The 18,092-nt window shown below is 43.8% G+C and overlaps 1 protein-coding gene across 1 annotated transcript; it reads left to right on the forward strand.

The window, feature by feature from the left end:
- The first annotated feature begins 3,397 nt into the window (after nt 1-3,397).
- Nucleotides 3,398-8,325, forward strand: MMP7 (matrix metallopeptidase 7). The gene is made up of 6 exons (XM_009900936.2): nt 3,398-3,505; nt 4,028-4,251; nt 4,358-4,506; nt 5,648-5,773; nt 7,435-7,596; nt 8,303-8,325. Exons 1-6 carry the CDS (start codon nt 3,398-3,400, stop codon nt 8,323-8,325), a joined length of 792 nt encoding a protein of 263 aa, XP_009899238.1.
- Nucleotides 8,326-18,092: the final 9,767 nt, after the last annotated feature.

Here is an 18,092-nt window from a genome sequence, read left to right on the forward strand (position 1 = left end):
TCATCCCACTCATGTCCAAAGGAGGGTAAGGTCTTAATTTCTATATATGTATTTTTCTCTAGATCACAAAACTCTGATGCGTGAGTTCCACACCAGACATAGTTTCATGAGGCATCCTTATTCACAGCAGGGTTACTTACCTCAAGGAATGTCACAGTATAAACATCTCAGAGCTGATATTGTGAGACTTCTTAATAAAATTTTACATCATGGAGCACTGTTATTTTCACTGTGTGGCTATGACAACTTCTATTATTAAATATCTCTAACAGTGTTTCTCCTGACCTCCCTGACATTTCTCCACACAGGCCATACCCTCTGGCATAGATATAGGTTGTCTGCTCAGTGTATATGATATGACTGGGAAGTTTGGTCAGGTAATTATTTTTCCTGCCCCACCACAGTTTTTGTCATTCAAGATCAAGACACACAAAAAAGCCAATAAAGCCTATAAAATTCACACAGCTAAATCTGAAAATCATCATGTTTCCTTTTGATATTGATCTTGTTAGAATTAGATTGATTGCTGCTGATTTTGAATCCAAATAATATAAAATTCTTTTCACAGTTATTTTTTCATTTTAATTCAAGCCCAATGCTCATTGAAACCCTCTCTTATTTGTTCTATTGATGATCTGGATGAGGGGATTGAGTCCATCAGCAGTAAATATGCGGACGACACCAAGCTGGGGGCAGGAGTTGATCTGCTGGAGGGTAGAGAGGCTCTGCAGAGGGACCTCGACAGGCTGGGCAGATGGGCAGAATCCAACGGCATGAGATTTAACACATCCAAGTGCCGGGTTCTGCACATTGGCCACAGCAACCCCATGCAGAGCTACAGGCTGGGGGCAGAGTGGCTGGAGAGCAGCCAGGCAGAGAGGGACCTGGGGGTGCTGGTCGATGGTAGGCTGAACATGAGTCTGCAGTGTGCCCAGGCAGCCAAGAGGGCCAATGGCATCCTGGCCTGGATCAGGAACAGTGTGGCCAGCAGGAGCAGGGAGGCCATTCTCCCCCTGTACACTGCACTGGTTAGGCCACACCTTGAGTCCTGTGTCCAGTTCTGGGCCACTCAGTTTAGGAAGGATGTTGACTTGCTGGAACATGTCCAGAGAAGGACAACGAAGTTGGTGAGGAGTTTGGAACACAAACCCTATGAGGAGAGGCTGAGGGAGCTGGGGTTGCTTAGCCTGGAACAGAGGAGGCTCAGGGGTGACCTTATTGCTCTCTACAACTACCTGAAGGGAGGTTGTAGACAGGCGGAGGTTGGTCTCTTCTCCCAGGCAGCCAGCACCAGAACAAGAGGACACAGTCTCAGGCTGTGCCAGGGGAGGTTTAGGCTGGATGTTAGGAAGAAGTTCTATACAGAGAGAGTGATTGCCCACTGGAATGGGCTGCCCGGGGAGGTGGTGGAATCACCATCACTGGAGGTGTTCAGGAGGAGACTTGTTGGGGTGTTTGGTGCCATGGTTTAGTTGTTCAGGTGGGTTGGATTGGTTGATGGGTTGGACGCGATGATCTTGAAGGTCTCTTCCAACCTGGTCTATTCTATTCTATTCTATTCTATTCTATTCTATTCTTTTTTTTGTTCTTTTTTTTTTGTTCTTCTTTGTTTTTTCAAGGAGGAGTTAGCAATTTTCCAAAAGAAAGCAAAATGGAACATGATCTCTGTCCTTTCTCAGCAAGCTCTTGTGTTTAAACTCTCTTTTTCAGTTTTGCCCATGGCCCAATTAAAGATATACGTGAGTTGCTCAATAGTATGTCAGCTGGAATGGGGCTTTGGAAGCTTTCAAATCCTTTTGTGTATATGAGGAAATAATCAGCACCACATGCAAGAGTCATGGAGTTCAAAGTGGTTAAACACATCCTCATCTCCTGCCATCCAAACCCTAGTCCTGATCCTACTTTACTGCCACAGTTGATTGTTGAGGAAGAAAAAGATGCAGCTGCTCCTAATAATAAAACAGTTTTTGCTACAAGAATTACAATTTGGATGTGAAATGATTTCCTATAAGCCTACCAAAATGTACAGAAGTGATCATGTGGTAAGTATCTGAGCTGTTTTTCAATACCAAGTGGAAGAATCATTCCTTTAGCAACTGTTTCAGACAGTACTGTGTAATGTCCTCTCCTCCATAATTCAGCATCATCTCTCTCTGAAATCAGTCTTTCTCATCACATCAATCACATATTGGGCTTCAGCTTGTAACTCACAACCTCCTTCACACACGTTCAGCTATACCCACATGAGCTGTCCTAGTGTGAGAAACAATAATGGTCTTTCCCTATTTATGCACCTTTGCTTTTGGATTAGAGGGAGTACAGCCACAAAATTGCACACCTGGGGAAAAAAAAACCACAAACCACCTGTGGAATGGTGCTTTTGGTCCTCAAAAAATATCCCTTCCAGAGGGGCTTGACAGCACAAGCCTGAGACCAGCATTGGTATCAGGGAACACAGGAGGCTGCGGCTGCTCAGCTTTGTATTTCTGTGCCAGTGCATTATGGATCTCTGTCAGATTGCATTATACAGCCAGTGGTAGAAGATAGCTCTAAACTATCCAAAGACAGTTTGCTAGGGCTTACCCTAACAGAAGCTTATGTCTCTCTTTTTTACTGAGGTCTTACAATGACTCTTGTAAGTTATGTGTTATATCTAGTTCTCCAGTGTAAAGAGACTCTCCTGAAAGGCCATTTCACTTGCAAGGAAAGTGACAAAAGGCTTCCCATGGTCTCCTGCTTCTGGAGAGCACATTTAAAGAGCTCTCCTCTGATCTTCGCAAAAACAGCAGAAACCTCTTTCACTGAAAGCACAGTACACCTCACAAAAGAATATGAATCAGAAAAATTACTTGGGCAGTGCTGTACATGCTCCCTAGGAAATGGCAGTAGTCTCAGTGAGACTGTTCCCATCCATCTCATCTCTGCCTCACAGCAATACAGGCAGACTGTCCGACCAAAAGGCTGCTGCAAATGCCTTTGTGTACGAGGAACTTGAAGGTGCCTATGTGCATAAGGAACTTGAGTGTGCCTTTGTGTATAAGTAACTCAAGGAAAGCACAGCAAGAAGTGATTACACAGTAACTACACTGATGAAGTTACAGAAAATGAACTTCCCTGTGACCCTGCGGTTTCACTATTGGAATAATATGAAAAGAGAGACACAAATCTGGCTGCTAGCTGTGACATGACATCAACAGGGAAGTCAAAAGAAAGATTTGTTTAACAAGCTTTCATTTACTTCTTAGAATGATGACATTACATTAATACCACCAAAAAAATGAGTCACGATCACTGCTTGGAGCTATCAGGATCTATATAAGCATTTCAGCTGTGGGCGTGGAAGACACAAGGTCTAAGCCTTCCTGCTGTAGCAAGGTTCCTTGGCAAGCTGAGCACTATGCAATACCTCCTACTTTTTGCTGCCATCCTCCTACCTGAGAGTCTTCCTTTTCCACTAAAATCTGAAACAGAATCATGGAACAACACAGCCTTGGAGACTATAAAGGTATGCTAAGAGGGGGACAACATGAATAACCTGATTGTGAATAACCTGGGTTTTTTATTCAACTTCTACATTACTTTCCTGTCTGTTTATATTGCCTTACACTACCACAACCATTTTTGTGGAGGTGATATAAAACAATTTAAACTTGCTGACTAAGCTTAGACATTCTAGGTCCACCTTACAAAAAGGACTGAGTTCCAGCTGGTAAATAAAGGGGAGCATGTATTTTCTAAAACACATCAAAAATATTACATAGGCTGTATTGGAAGGCTATGGATCTGAGTGCTCAGTAATTTGTGTTTACTTACAGTGTTTAGCTGCTATTGCAATTCTTTTTGTATATGCTAATCTATACTACAGAAAGAACAGAGTTTGGTAAACTGAAATGGGAAGGAAACAAACTATATCTAAAACTAGCCATGACTGCAGGACAATGAAGCAATTCAATCAAATGTAAAATACAGCTGCCAAAAGGTCTCAGCTAGATGTATCCCTTTTCTTACTTTCCTTTTCTTCTTCCAGACATATCTTGATAGATTTTTTCCAATTCACACAAAAACACCAAAGCTAAACTTAGAAGAGAGGATTAAAGAAATGCAGAGGTTTTTTCACCTGACTATTACTGGAAAATTAAATACAGAAACAGAAGAAATACTGAAGCTGCCCAGATGTGGGCTCCCCGACGTAGCAGATTACAAAACATTTCCTGGAAGTCCAAGATGGAGAAAGACACAGTTGACTTACAGGTTGGTGATGTTCCAGGGTTTATGGGGAAAGGGGTTGCCTTGTCTTTAAGTGTGTGGGTTTCATTCACACCCTGAATGACATTAATCTGTTTCCTTTCGCTTCCAGGATTGTCAATTATACACCTGATCTACCCCGATATAAAGTGGATGATGCAATTAAAAGGGCTCTTATGGTATGGAGTGACGTGACTCCACTGACGTTCCGAAGAGTGTTCACTAGTAGCGCAGACATTGAGATTGCATTTGCACGTCGTGGTGAGAATATCTGTCGTGTTTTAAAGTGCAGTGGTCCATGTTTGACTCAAGGCCTGTGTTTTTATAGCCACAGCTTTAAGAAAGAACCAAGAGTTTGGAATTACTCTGGAGTTTGCATAAATTGTATCTGCTCTTTGTCGTGTCACCCAATGTATGCGCTATGATGAGGCTTTACTCCTGTAAAACCATTAGAAACTTCTTTCAGAGTTAAAAGCCTGAAATGGAGAAAGAATTCTGCTTCAGAATGAGATACCTACATTTGGATGTTCAAGGGCCTGCCTGCCTTGACAAGAAGTGCTAACTATCAGGAACAGATCTGTAGAGCAAACCAGCAGGTTCTGAAGATCCAGCCTCCAAAGGCTAGATTCGGGCAGGTTTATTTTAGTCTAGATCTAATGTGGTTCCATGGACTGAAGAGTCTTTGGAGGCTGGGATGCATTAAATTTCTTCTACAAGGACTCCCACTAGTGCACTCCAAGACTGCACCGAGGTGCAAGTCAAAGCACAGTAAATGTGGATGACCAGTTGAGTCACTTCAGAAGCTCACCTGTGATCTAGACTATGTATGAATCTAGCCATACTTTTAACTTGAGCCTGCACCTAAACTGACTTGGGTTAGTGAAACGAAATGCCTACTTTAGGGTTGGATGACTTGCTCTCTAGAGCTCTTCAGGAATACAGTTATCTATCCCAAATTATTGTCTTCCACTAAAATCAGTATGAGTGAAAATATCTACAACTCATTTTGCCCAGCACTTTTCAACACTGAAAAAAAATTCAGGTGCTCCTATAATATTGTCAAGTGTTAAGCATTTGTATTACAATAATCCCTGATTACTACCTTAGAACCACATCTCTAACAAAAGCTCAGAACCAATGTTCAGCTCTTTCTGAAACATGCAGCAGCCTGAGTTGTCAAATAGAAGCTTTGAAGTTAAGTCATGAACTTGGAGCGTGTTTCCTAAGTTTTGTTCCTCATTTTTGCAACCTTAGTGTTGTTATGGGTGGTTTGTTTTTTTTCAAGGACTGGTAATGGGGAAAAAAAAAAAACGTAGCACAAAGAAGCAACATGCTTCACTTTGCTGTATTTCAACATTGCAGCTGATGCCATGTGATGACATTTATTTCCTTTTGAATGCAGAGCACGGAGACGGATATCCTTTTGATGGAAGAGGTAACACACTAGCTCACGCATTTGCACCTGGAGACGGGATTGGTGGAGATGCTCATTTTGATGAGGATGAAAGATGGTCAGACACCAATCGAGGTAAAACTCACATGTTTGTATGCAGGGGAAAGGCAAATGTACATGTTAGAACACAGACACAGCAAATGTTTTCCATAATGTTGTGGGTTAAGGCCCGCTGGGGGGCAGGATGTAAATCTGACTCCCCAGGTGGCCAGGAGGTGTACCCAAGGTGGGCAGGGAAACTGGTCCCAGATGGGTGAGAATCCTGACCCCGGGGAGGGGTCCCCAGATCATGTCTGTTCCACTCCCATTTCCTGTCTGGACTCCATAAAAGGGAGAGCAACTTCCTGCTTTGCTCTTTTTGTCTTCATCACTCTGCTCCTGCTGCTGCTGACCATGTGGCTGGGCTTGCTAAATATGGTCCAGGCCTGCTGTCTTGTGGGGGGTGGGGCCCTGCATCCAAAGAGACCCCATTGCCATCTGTGATTTGGCTCTGCATATACCTGTACCTATCTCCTTCTCTTATATCTCTGTGTAGTGGGTTGAAATTTCCCATTGCACTAACTAAGCACGACTGACTCAGTTGGAAGCAAATGGAAGCTGTGTTTACAAAGCAAAAACTGCACTCTACAATGGAATGCAATGAATATGTACAACATATACAGTCTTTACAATATTATACAGGTATTTACAATCAGAAAATAGCATGGAAACCCCCCTGTACCCCACTCTGGGTTCCCCAGAGAAAGCAGGGGAGCTGCTCCACTCCCCCCAAAACCTCCTCCCCCGCCTCTTCCTGTAACAGAAGAAAAGAGGAGATAGAAGGAATGTTAGCAATGTTAGTGTTCTTATCTTTTTCTCAAGGCCATCCAGAAGCAATTATGTTCTCCCCAGCAAAGCAGAACAGCCAAGACCACAGGAGAAAAGGAAATGAGAATGGAAGTGAAATGTGAAAAAATATTATGGAACAACTGCCCAATGAATCTGTTTAGAATAATCTTTTGTTTTCCTTTTTGCACCCAATAGTGAATTATTTATTATAGTGAATTTTAAAGGCATAGCCTAAAACTGCCACACTCTGTAGCCTTCCTTTCCCATAATACCTCTTATTTTTGTTAAAATTAGCTTTTTAACTTCCAAGTTGGTGCATGGCAGTTCTTTGGTTGTTTACCTCTTTGTCTTGTTCTGCCTAACTTTTCCACACAGGGGAAGGGGAGTGGGAAGAGGGGATAATGCCTAAATCCCTATATTCTATTCCATTGTGGTTTTGGCTCCAGGAACACTCAAAGGGCTACACATAACAATTCATGTTTCAGTACCATTTCAGTACCCACATTTCTGTTCCTTTCAATTATCTTTCTAAGTAGCTGTGTTTCATTATCATTAGCAGCTACATAATGCCTGTTCTGTCCATATCTTAAAGCACTTTTAAGCAAGGACTATGAGCCTCTGTTTTCTACATACACTATGAAAAGGTGAAATTAATTGCTTGTAAGAATAAGGTTGACTAAAAGCAGAGTTGGAAGGAGACTGAGGGTCTCTACATGTGAATGCAAGGCATCAGTAATGTTCTTATTAAAACATTATAGTTACATAAGAAAGCTCAGAAATAACTGCTCAAAACTGAGGTTTCATTGCAAGGGAATGAAATGTACAAATTCTTCTGCTACATGGATTTTTGGCATACTAAAAAGAAATGCTGTACCTTCAACATACTTTTCTATCTTTTTCTGCTGCAGAAGTTAATTTGTTCCTTGTTGCTGCTCATGAATTTGGCCATTCTTTGGGACTTGCTCATTCAAACGTTCGTGGAGCTCTCATGTACCCGATCTACTCATACGAGAACCCAGCAACCTTCAGACTTCCCGAGGATGACAGGCGAGGAATTCAGAAGTTATATGGTAAATTCATGATGAGGTTTGATTTTCAAGTTAAGATTGCTGGGCTACAGGTTTCACTACTCTCCTTTTAAGGGCTTGCTGATACTACCAAAAAGAAAGAAGCAGAATAAACTTGGGAAAAACACATTCCTGCACACTCCACCCATGATATTCCTTCTGGCATGTCCACTGCAACCAAGAGGGGACAAGGCAGCAGTGTAGCAAGCCTGATGCACTGTCTTCCTGCACAGCTGTATATTGCCAAACAAATCCTGTGGAGCTTGGTCTACCAAGGAGCTGGTTCAGTGAGTGGGACTGCTGACAGGGAACTGAGAGATACTGTGCTACTTAACACTGCAACCAAGAGGTGACAGGGCAGCAGCGTAGCAAGCCTGATGCACTGTCTTCCTGCACAGCTGTATATTGCCAAACAAATCCTGTGGACCTTGTTCTACCAAGGAGCTGTTTCAGTGAGTGGGACTGCTGACAGGGAACTGAGAGATACTGTGCTACTTAACCAAATCAGTGAGGCACTTCAGGAAGGCAGGAAATAGTCAGCACTCAGAGTAAACCATAACTGACATCATGGGGTAAACTTTCCCAGGTTTGCTTTTCTCTAGACACCACCTTCTTCAGAGCATGCTAGAGGAAAACTAGGGATAAAAAGTGGTTGTCTGCATTGTCCATTTCCAGTGTGGTCTCCATGTTTTGTGCTTCTTTTCCACAGGGAAAAAGTCATCAAACTTTTGAAGAAAAGTCATCATGAAGACCAAAGAATTCCTATGCGGTTGTTTTGGTGCTCCAAAATGATTCTAATTCTCCAGCTAATTAAAGTGGTAAACTCCTGGACTGCACTTTCTCTCCCTGAATTATTACATTGATTTAGTTGCACTTTACATAATTTCACTCAATAATTAAAAACACCCCAAACTTGTATAATCAGTTGTCTACTGTTTTGGGGGGAGGGGCGGTCCTGGCATTTTGATGGGTGATAAGTAACTCTGACATGTGTCACAGGCAGGTGACTGAACAGAGGTACAGGTATACCTAAAGTGCCTGCATGCATTTAACTGCTGGAGTTATAAACCTTGTTCCTGGATTGCTTTCATTTCCCATGCATGTTCTGGCCCTTCATAGTACCTACTGCTATCTCCTCAGAATTCCAGTGTGTTTCCCATATGGCTCACACATAGACAAAAAGGTCTCCCTCAGCATGGGCTGGGATGCTTTCCCAAATGGAACAGCTTTTCAACTTTGCATCCTCCCTGCCTTATCAGAAAATCATCTTTGAGAAGTAGGGGACCAGGATTCCCATTGTCCATCTGATACTGTGCTGGTTTGAGCTTTAACTGGAGTTTAAAAGCTCAAACGGCCTTGCATTCCTAGATGTAAGTGGATTCAGTTCTTTAGAAAGCATGGATGAACACACTGGGTCAGTGCAAGAAGCAGCAGATGACCTCTCTCTCAAGCAGGCAAAGCAGGGATAGAGAGGGAAATAAAAGATGTCTGCCATTTGTATAGGCTTGCTGGACAGAAAAGGGGAGTGGAATAGACCCAGAGGACCCCCTCCTCCTGGGAGGGGGAAAACCAAGTCTCTCTCTGCCCACCTGGATCAAGTTTCTTTTGTCCACCTGGGTGGGGTGGGTGTAACCCAGCACAGATACTCAGCCTCAGGCATTTAGAAATGAAAAACAGCAACAAAACAAACAAACACACAAACCAAAACAAAACCAGGAAGTCTCCTTCCCTCCTTTGGAAGACTAACCCTATGTTTCCAGAAAACAAAAACAAGCACAGGCATAACCCTGGAAAATCTAGGATGACCTCCTGATTCCTGGAGCTTGTCAGTTGCCCCAGGCACCTGAGCTGCTCTCCACTGGAGGGTAGGGTACCTGTCTTCCTGCAAAACCTGAAGAGCTGAAATGGCATGAGGAAATGCATTCATGTCCCTCAGTCTCAGGAGAAAATGGTTGTGCCTTCCTGGCTTCCTGAGAAAATCACCTGAGAAACCTGAAAGTCCCCACTGGGCTTAGTCCTTGGAGAGCCTAGGTGGGATGTGATAAAAATAGCTTACTTTGCACACAGGCACTGGTCTACAAACCCTGGAGCTTTCTTGTACATTTAACAGGATGAACCCTTATGGAATCAATGGGTTCTCCATCAGGAATTTTTTATGCTACCTGATAGGGAGAGAAGACTTCATCACTTCACAAAGTTACAGCCTCTCAAAAGCTTGCTAGCATTTCCCAGCCTTCATCCAAAAGCCTTTTCCAGTCCAAGAGCTACTGCCTGGTGATGCAAGGACTCTGAGCCCCCATACTAGGAAAAAAGTTATGGTCAATCCCAGGTTTGGCACAGGACACCTGAGAGAAGGAAGCCTGCTCGTGGGCAACATGGGTGGCACTTTCTGTATTCAAGGGCTGGGTGGAAAGGAGGAGAGGAAATTTTAGTCAGCCTATACTCAGAAGGCTCATGTCCTGCTCTCTCAGCTACCAATTTAAGTATTTCCTAGGATACTTCTAAACACTAATACACTGTGGTTCTGCTCACACAGAGGACCTCTCCTCTGGGAAAGTGGCTGCCACTCACACTAGATGTGAACTCTGCAATATATGCTTCCATCTAGTGGCACAGCTTGGCGAACTGCACTGCTTAACACCCTGCTGTAAATGCACCTTACCTGTCCACAAGCCCACAGCAGTTACTACTATTGTATCATCAGGGGAAAATAGGGACAATTAGGGGGGAAAACAGCAAAGGTGATGCAGCCTCTTCCTTCTTCATTCTAATGCATTCTGTGTAAGTTTTCAGATGCTCTCTGTCGACATCTAAGTGCAATTGCATCTGCTCCCTCGAGAAGAGAAGAGAAGAGAAGAGAAGAGAAGAGAAGAGAAGAGAAGAGAAGAGAAGAGAAGAGAAGAGAAGAGAAGAGAAGAGAAGAGAAGAGAAGAGAAGAGAAGAGAAGAGAAGAGAAGAGAAGAGAAGAGAAGAGAAGAGAAGAGAAGAGAAGAGAAGAGAAGAGAAGAAGGTTGGAAGAGACCTTCAAGATCACCAAACTTATCTGCAAAGAAATTGTTAACTTAGCAGTTTAATGAAAGATTCACTGTTATTTCAGATGTAATTGTTATAGGGAAAAGGAAAAAAAAGGGGGGAGTGGGGAGGAGGAGGAGAAAGAAAATACTAATGCAGAAAAAGTCAGAATAATTATATAGCCAAAATGATCAGCACAATTCCTAATTTCTACCCCATTTCTCTGCTGTTGGGCTCACCCTTTCCCAGCTCTGCTGCATCATACAGTTCTCATTCAGTCTGAGGGGAATAGCATCCTGCCCTGGACCAGGAATAGTGTGGCCAGCAGGAGCAGGGAAGTCATTCTGCCCTGTACTCAGCACTGGTTAGGCCACACCTTGAGTACTGTGTCCAGTTCTGGGCCTCACAATTTAAGAAGGATATTGAGACTCTTGAATGTGTCCAGAGAAGGGCAATGAGGCTGGGGAGGGGTCTGGAGCACAGCCCTGTGAGGAGAGGCTGAGGGAGCTGGGGTTGTTTAGCCTGGAGAAGAGGAGGCTCAGGGGAGACCTTCTTGCTGTCTACAACTACCTGAAGGGGAGGTTGTAGCCAGGAGGGGGTTGGTCTCTTCTCCCAGGCAACCAGCACCAGAACAAGATGACAGAGTCTCAAGCTGTGCAGGGGAAGTTTAGGCTTGAGGTGAGGAGAAAGTTCTTCCCAGAAAGAGTGATTTGCCATTGGAATGTGCTGCCCAGGGAGGTGGTGGAGTCACCATCACTGGAGGTGCTCAAAAAAGTATTGGATGTGGCACCTGAAGCCATGGTTTAGTTGTCAGGAAGTGTTAGGTATTAGGTAATAGGTTGGACTTGATGATCTCTGAGGTGTTTTCCAGCCTGGCTGATTCTGTCATTCTGTGATTCTGTGGATGTTATGATGAGTTGCCAGCATCCCAAGTCCTTCTCAGGAGCTGATGATGCTGTTGATGGCTTCTCTCCCTTCACTCTAGAGCTTACCTTCTGCTGTGCTAAACAACTGACGTATTCCAGCAGTCATTTACAATGTCAAACAAAAGTGTGAAAACCCCAGAAAAACCTCACCAACCCCTCCTGCTCCTTTCTCAGACATCCTTATGTATTTCCATAAGGATTGCATTAAACATCTCAGGTACTGTCCCACACTATGAGTACAACTAGTTACCTACCAAGACTTCTAAGTTCTCTTCAGAATTACTGTCCCACTATCCAGAGACACCATCCTGCCCTAAAGTCTATCAGTGAATGGGATGATTGTATGTGATCGTTTGAGGCTGTGCCTTTAAGACAAAACAGTGCTGGGACACTCTGGCTAAATGTTTTCAGTACTAGAACAAAAACATTCTGATATTCTAAACAAATGTCATTGGTGAATAGATAAAATGCAACTGTAAACTGTAGAGCAGTTGGAATTTTTTTCTCTCAGTTCAGTTTGGTTTGGGAGTTTGGGAGTTTGGGTTTCAGCCTGTTCTCCCTGCCTGCTTCTTCGCAAACTGCTGGAGTTGGCCTTCAGATAAGCAAACACTAATCCTGCATGGGCTTTTGAAGCTTACTAACAACTCTTTCCCTTAATAACTTGCCTTTCTTTCTCTCTAACCCCTTTTTGGGAAAAAAAGGGAGGTAGGGGGGGAGAGAGGGGGTTACAGGGAGGGGATCCCTCCTTGGGGAGGGATTTTTGTTGTGTTATTTCTCTTTGCTGTATATTTCTGTGTATATATTGTAAATACCTGTATATATTGTGTTATATATGACCTGCTTTCCATATATGCTTGTAAATATATAGCTTTGCTCCTCCGACTGGGTTTAGCTGTGGTTTTCTTACTCTGTGGAGGAGAGAGAGTTAGGCCCTCTCTCAACCTGCCACATTGTATTACTGTGGGCTCTCTGTAGATGGAGCTTTGCACTCAAAGCAGAGATATCTAGGAGCAAAGCAAGGTGATGGCAAAAAAAACCCCAGTTTGCATTCAACATGAATGTTCAGGCATAAATTGCAGAATACAGCACACTGCCAAAAGCATTTCCCCATTACATTAACTGCTGTTTGTGCAAAAATTCTGAAGATAAATTGGAGTCTCTGGTGTTAAATCTCTTTGATTTTCAATGACAGAACAGCGCCATGGTGGCATTCCTTCTCTGTTTGGTACTTTCAGGAGCAGTTAATCTCATTCTAATGCAGAGGTCCAGGAGAAATGAGAAAAAAATATCCTATAAATGCCCATTTCTCACATCTGGCTAGGTGATGCCTTTGTCTGCTTAGATTTACTCAATGTGCAGTCTGACATTCTGTACAAAATTTGCAGTATTAAGCATTTATGGAGTACACTGAAAAGAATTCACAGCTAAGTTCAGTGCATGGTGACATGAGGACATGACAAAACATTGACATTTCCATCCTTCCCTTTTCAAATGATAGCAGAAACTCAGCAGTCTCCCCAGAACCTTTTTTATGCACCACTGATGGGCAAAAAATTGAGACAAAAGTTGTTGGAATCTAGTAGGGATGAGAAGTATCACAGTATCACAGTGTCACCCAAGATTTCATGACTACTAAACCATAGCTTCAAGTGCCACATCCAATCCCCTCTTGAACACCTCCAGGGATGGTGACTCCACCACCTCCCTGGGCAGCACATTCCAATGACAAATGACTCTCTCAGTGAAGAACTTTCTCCTCATCTTGAGCCTAAACTTCCCCTGGCACAGCTTGAGTCTGTGTCCTCTTGTTCTGGTGCTGGTTGCTAGAGAGAAGAGACCAACCCCTTCCCGGCTACAATCACCTTTCAGGTAGTTGTAGAGAGCAATTAAGTCTCCTCTGAGCCTCCTCCTCTCAAGGCTAAACAATCCCAGCTCCCTCAGCCTCTCCTCATAGGGCTTATGCTCCAAACCCCTCCCCAGCTTCGTTGCCCTTCTCTGGACCCTCTGACTGGTCATAATGGGATCATCTTGACTGGGCAGCCTGTAGTAGACACCAGCCACAAGATTCACTTCATTGCCTTGGTCCCCAATTCTTACCTATAGACTTTCAAACTGCTGGTAGCTATTCTCCAGGAACAGCTGTTCACATTCTATCCATTTCTTGAAGTAGAGGGCAATGCCTCCACTATCCCCCTGTCATCTGTCTCTTCCGAACAGCCTGGAGCCATCTATAGCTGCCCTCTAGTCATGGGATTCATCCCACCAAGTTTCAGTAATGGGCACCAGGTCATAGCTTTCTAGCAGCACAGTGGCTTCCAACTCCTAACATTTGTGGCCCATGCTTCATGCATTGGTACAGAGGCACTTCAGCTGGGCTCTCAGCCATGTCATCTTTATAGAGGGCCACTCCTCCATTTCTTTGAAGTATTTCTCCAGTTTCCTTGTTGGATCCTATTACCTCAGGAGCCCCTGGCTCACCTCCATAAGACTTTAAGTGTGCTGCAGTGTCCCCAGCGTGCCTCACAGCAAGAGGCTGAGGGCCATTAGTAGCACCCCATCCTTCTAACCATGGTGGGTCATCTTTCAACTTGTCACAGGTAAGCCTGGTATTATCCCCTTCCCCTTCGAGTCCACCTAGATTTATGATCAAAAGCTCCAACAAAACTGACCCTGGAGTATCTCCAAATAGTCATTGCCTTAGATAAGAAGTGTCATGGTCAAGAAATACATTGCCACCTGGGGCTGATCCATATGGTAAGACATGGTGCTGAGGGACATCATTTATCAGTGGACTTGGCAGTGTTTACTTAATGGTTGGACTTTATCTTAAACATGTTTTCCAGCCCACATGATTCTATGATTCTGTTATAATCACAGTCTTTATGACTAGCAGAGCCTTTCTTTCTCATGATGATTACAATAACTCATAGCAGTTAAAGATTAAAAGGGAAGTTATTGCAAAAGACATTAAGAAACTTCCTAATGTTACTTTCATGCTCCAAATGCTGTCTTTGTTTTCTTCTTTTTTAATACTTAGGGGGAAATGCAGTATGAACTGGCATTGCTTAAAACAATTAACAATAGGAAAGCATTTAAGAATGGTGCTTTGGTTGGTAACTGGGGTTATCAGAAACATTTTTACCTCCAGCTTCCTTTAACATTTTCTAGTTGTTCTCTACATGAATGGAGTAAGCAGTAGAAAAGGCCAGAAAGAATCATGTGGTGAATAAACTGTGCCATTATATTCCTGTAATTGATTTTGTCAGAACAGAAGCCTTGAGCACAGGCCCTATGAGAAGAGGCTGAGGGAGCTGGGATTGTTTAGCCTGGAGAAGAGGAGGCTCAGGGGAGACCTTATTGCTCTCTACAACTACCTGAAGGGAGGCTGTAGCCAGGTAGGGGTTGGTCTCTTCTCCCAGGCAACCAGCACCAGAACAAGGGGACACAGTCTCATACTGTGCCAGGGGAAGTTTAGGCTGGAGGTGAGGAGAAAGTTCTTCATGGAGAGAGTCATTTCTCATTGGAATGTGCTGCCCAGGGAGGTGGTGGAGTCACCATCCCTGGAGGTGTTCAAGAGGGGATTGGACGTGACACTTGGTGCCATGGTCTAGTCGTGAGGTCTGTGGTGACAGGTTGGACTTGATGATCCTCGAGGTCTCTTCCAACCTTAGTGATACTGTGATCCTAAACTGCCATACTCCAGAATAAACTACTCAACTTCAAGGCCACTGAAACTTGCCTGAAGTTAGGGGGTTTGGGTTTGTTATTGTTGTTGGACTGGATTTTTTTACTGTTTTCTGGTTTATACCATTAACATACATTCCTGGTGTCACCTCTGCAAGGTGGCTACATTGCACTCAGCCAAAAAAATCTCTTTCTGCCACAGAATCACAGAATCACCAAGGTTGGAAGACACCTCAAAGATCACCAAGTCCAACCTGTCACCACAGATCTCATGACTAAACCATGGCACCAAGTGCCACGTCCAATCCCCTCAGGACAACAAGAGAGAGGCTATCTAACCTGCTGAGCATCTTATACTCCCAATCATCACTAAAGCATATGTGCACTTTCACTAGAAACTGAATAGTCAGGAAGTCCACTACACAAAGCATTTTGATCCATGTGGAAAAACTGCTGTATAAGAGGAAAGCACTCTTTTTTTTACCATTTAAATTGCCCATTCAAATCAGGTCAATTATGACTTGAAGGTCACAGAATCACAGAATCACGAAGGTTGGAAAAGATCTGGAAGATCATCAAGTCCAGCCTGTCACCCAAGACCTCATGACTACTAAACCATGGCACCAAGCGCCACGTCCAATCCCCTCTTGAACACCCCCAGGGACAGTGACTCCACCACCTCCCTGGTCAGCACATTCCAATGCCCAATCACTCTTTCTATGAAGAACTTCTTCCTAACATCCAGCCTAAACCTCCCCTGGTGCAGCTTGAGACTGTCATGGAGTTAAAGGCTTTTCAGTGTACACAGATCTCTCTAGCTGAAATCACTGAATTATGGATGATTCCCACTACAGTTGCTTACTTCTGGGCCAGTACAGAGCCCAAGGTAACGTCAGTATTCATTCAAAGAGTGCTGATGCTTCATGTGGGCACTTCTGCCTAACAAATATGTCTACTCCTGATAGAGACAATATAATTTAGTACTTCATTTCTTACTTTTTCAATTAAAAAGTATGCATTAAAAAAATTCAGACAAATGCAGATATGTTAATACCCCCAGTTAAGGAGATTGCCAGTTTGGTCACTCTTGGTTCTTACTTCTCCTTCTAGAGAGCTCAAGTGTCAACTTTGCATTTCCAAGAAGCATGAATTAAAGCTACTTTTGCCAGCACTTCAGCAAAACATACTACATATTCCTGCCTCTTCTTGATTAGAAATACTTTGCTGTTAGCTAGTAGTGTTGCCCTACCTCTGATGTCTTGAGAGCAAAATGAGACTAAAAATAGTATGATTTGCAAAGTGAGGTGTCATCTGTCATGTTTGGAACAACACACTTTGGGGTACTGAATGAAAACTTTTTTACAGATTGGATCTGTGCACAGCAGACATCAAGCTAAGTACAGGCTAGGAATGACAGTTCTGGGTGTAACCTAAATGAATATTCTGCAAACACCTTAAATGAGGAAGGTAGCTGATCAAATATGCCAGCTAGGAGAGATGACAGCCTCTAGAAGTAAACTTTGATGGAACAACAATGGGTTACTAGTTGATGAGATATACAGAAAACCACAGGGGTCATAAAACTTTTACTGAGCAAATACTGAGTCCAGTTTTCCATACTGAGTGGAATTAGTACTTCTGGTTCCTGGCTTTGCCTTTGTAGGCCTTTCGTGAGGATCAGGTTTCAGATGTGAATAAAAAGTTTTCCTTGTTCCAGTTGGGTGTTTCTGATTTTTATTACCTTTGCAAGTGAACCCTGCCCTGGAGTTGTTGCTTGGTTTCACCTGCACCATCTCCACAAAGCCATTTTAATATCTCATGGACAAAATGGATCTGAGAAGCTTAGATTTTGATGACTGTGCTGTGGGACTTCCGTTTGTAAAACTCATGTGAATATCCTAGCAGTGATACACCTCCCTCACCAACATAAGAACAAGTTTCACCAGTCAAGGACATTCCTCTAGGAGCTCAGATTGTACCTCTGAATGAACTGGCTGAATGTCAGGGCCATGAATGTAAGTAAGCCTTAGCTCATAATAAGCCATGATCAACCTCACCTAGGTCCTCCATCCACTTGTGCTCTGCTCATTCAGCATAGAATCATAGAACTGTTAGGGTTGGAAGGGACCTCAAGGATCATCTAGTTTCAATCCCCCTGCCATGGGCAGGAACACCTCACACTACGTCAGGCTGGCCAGAGCCTCATCCAGCCTGGGCTTAAACACCTCCAGGGATGGCGCCTCAACCACTTCCCTGGGCAACCTGTTCCAGTGTCTCACCACCCTCGTGGTCAAGAACTTCTTCCTAACATCCAATCCCAATCTACCCATTTCTAGGTTTTTTCCATTCCCCCTAGTTCTATCGCTACCTGACACTCTAAAAAGTCCCTCCCCAGCTTTCTTGTAAGGCCTTCTTAAGATACTGGAAGGCCACAATAAGACCTCCTTGGAGCCTTCTCTTCTCCAGACTGAACAGCCCCAACTCTCTCAGTCTGTCCTCATAGGAGAGGTGTTCCAGCCCTCTGATCATCCTCCTGGCCCTTCTCTGGACATGCTCCAGCACCTCCAGATCCTTCCTCTAATAGGGGCTCCAGAACTGGATGCAGTACTCCAGGTGGAGTCTCACCAGAGCAGAGTAGAGAGGGAGAATCACTTCCCTCGACCTGCTGGCTATGCTTCTCTTGATGAAGCCCAGGATCTGATTGGCTTTCCGGGATGCAAGTGCACACTGGTGGCTCATGCTCAGCTTCTTATCCACCAGCACCCCCAAGTCCTTTTCTTCAGGGCTGCTCTCAAGCCATTCACAGCCACTCTTTGGATGTGGCCATCAAGCCAATTTTGTATGCACTAAATGGAGCACCCATCAAATCTATGGGTT

This window comes from Dryobates pubescens, chromosome 10, assembly GCF_014839835.1.
Source record: "Dryobates pubescens isolate bDryPub1 chromosome 10, bDryPub1.pri, whole genome shotgun sequence".
Taxonomy (NCBI): domain Eukaryota; kingdom Metazoa; phylum Chordata; class Aves; order Piciformes; family Picidae; genus Dryobates; species Dryobates pubescens.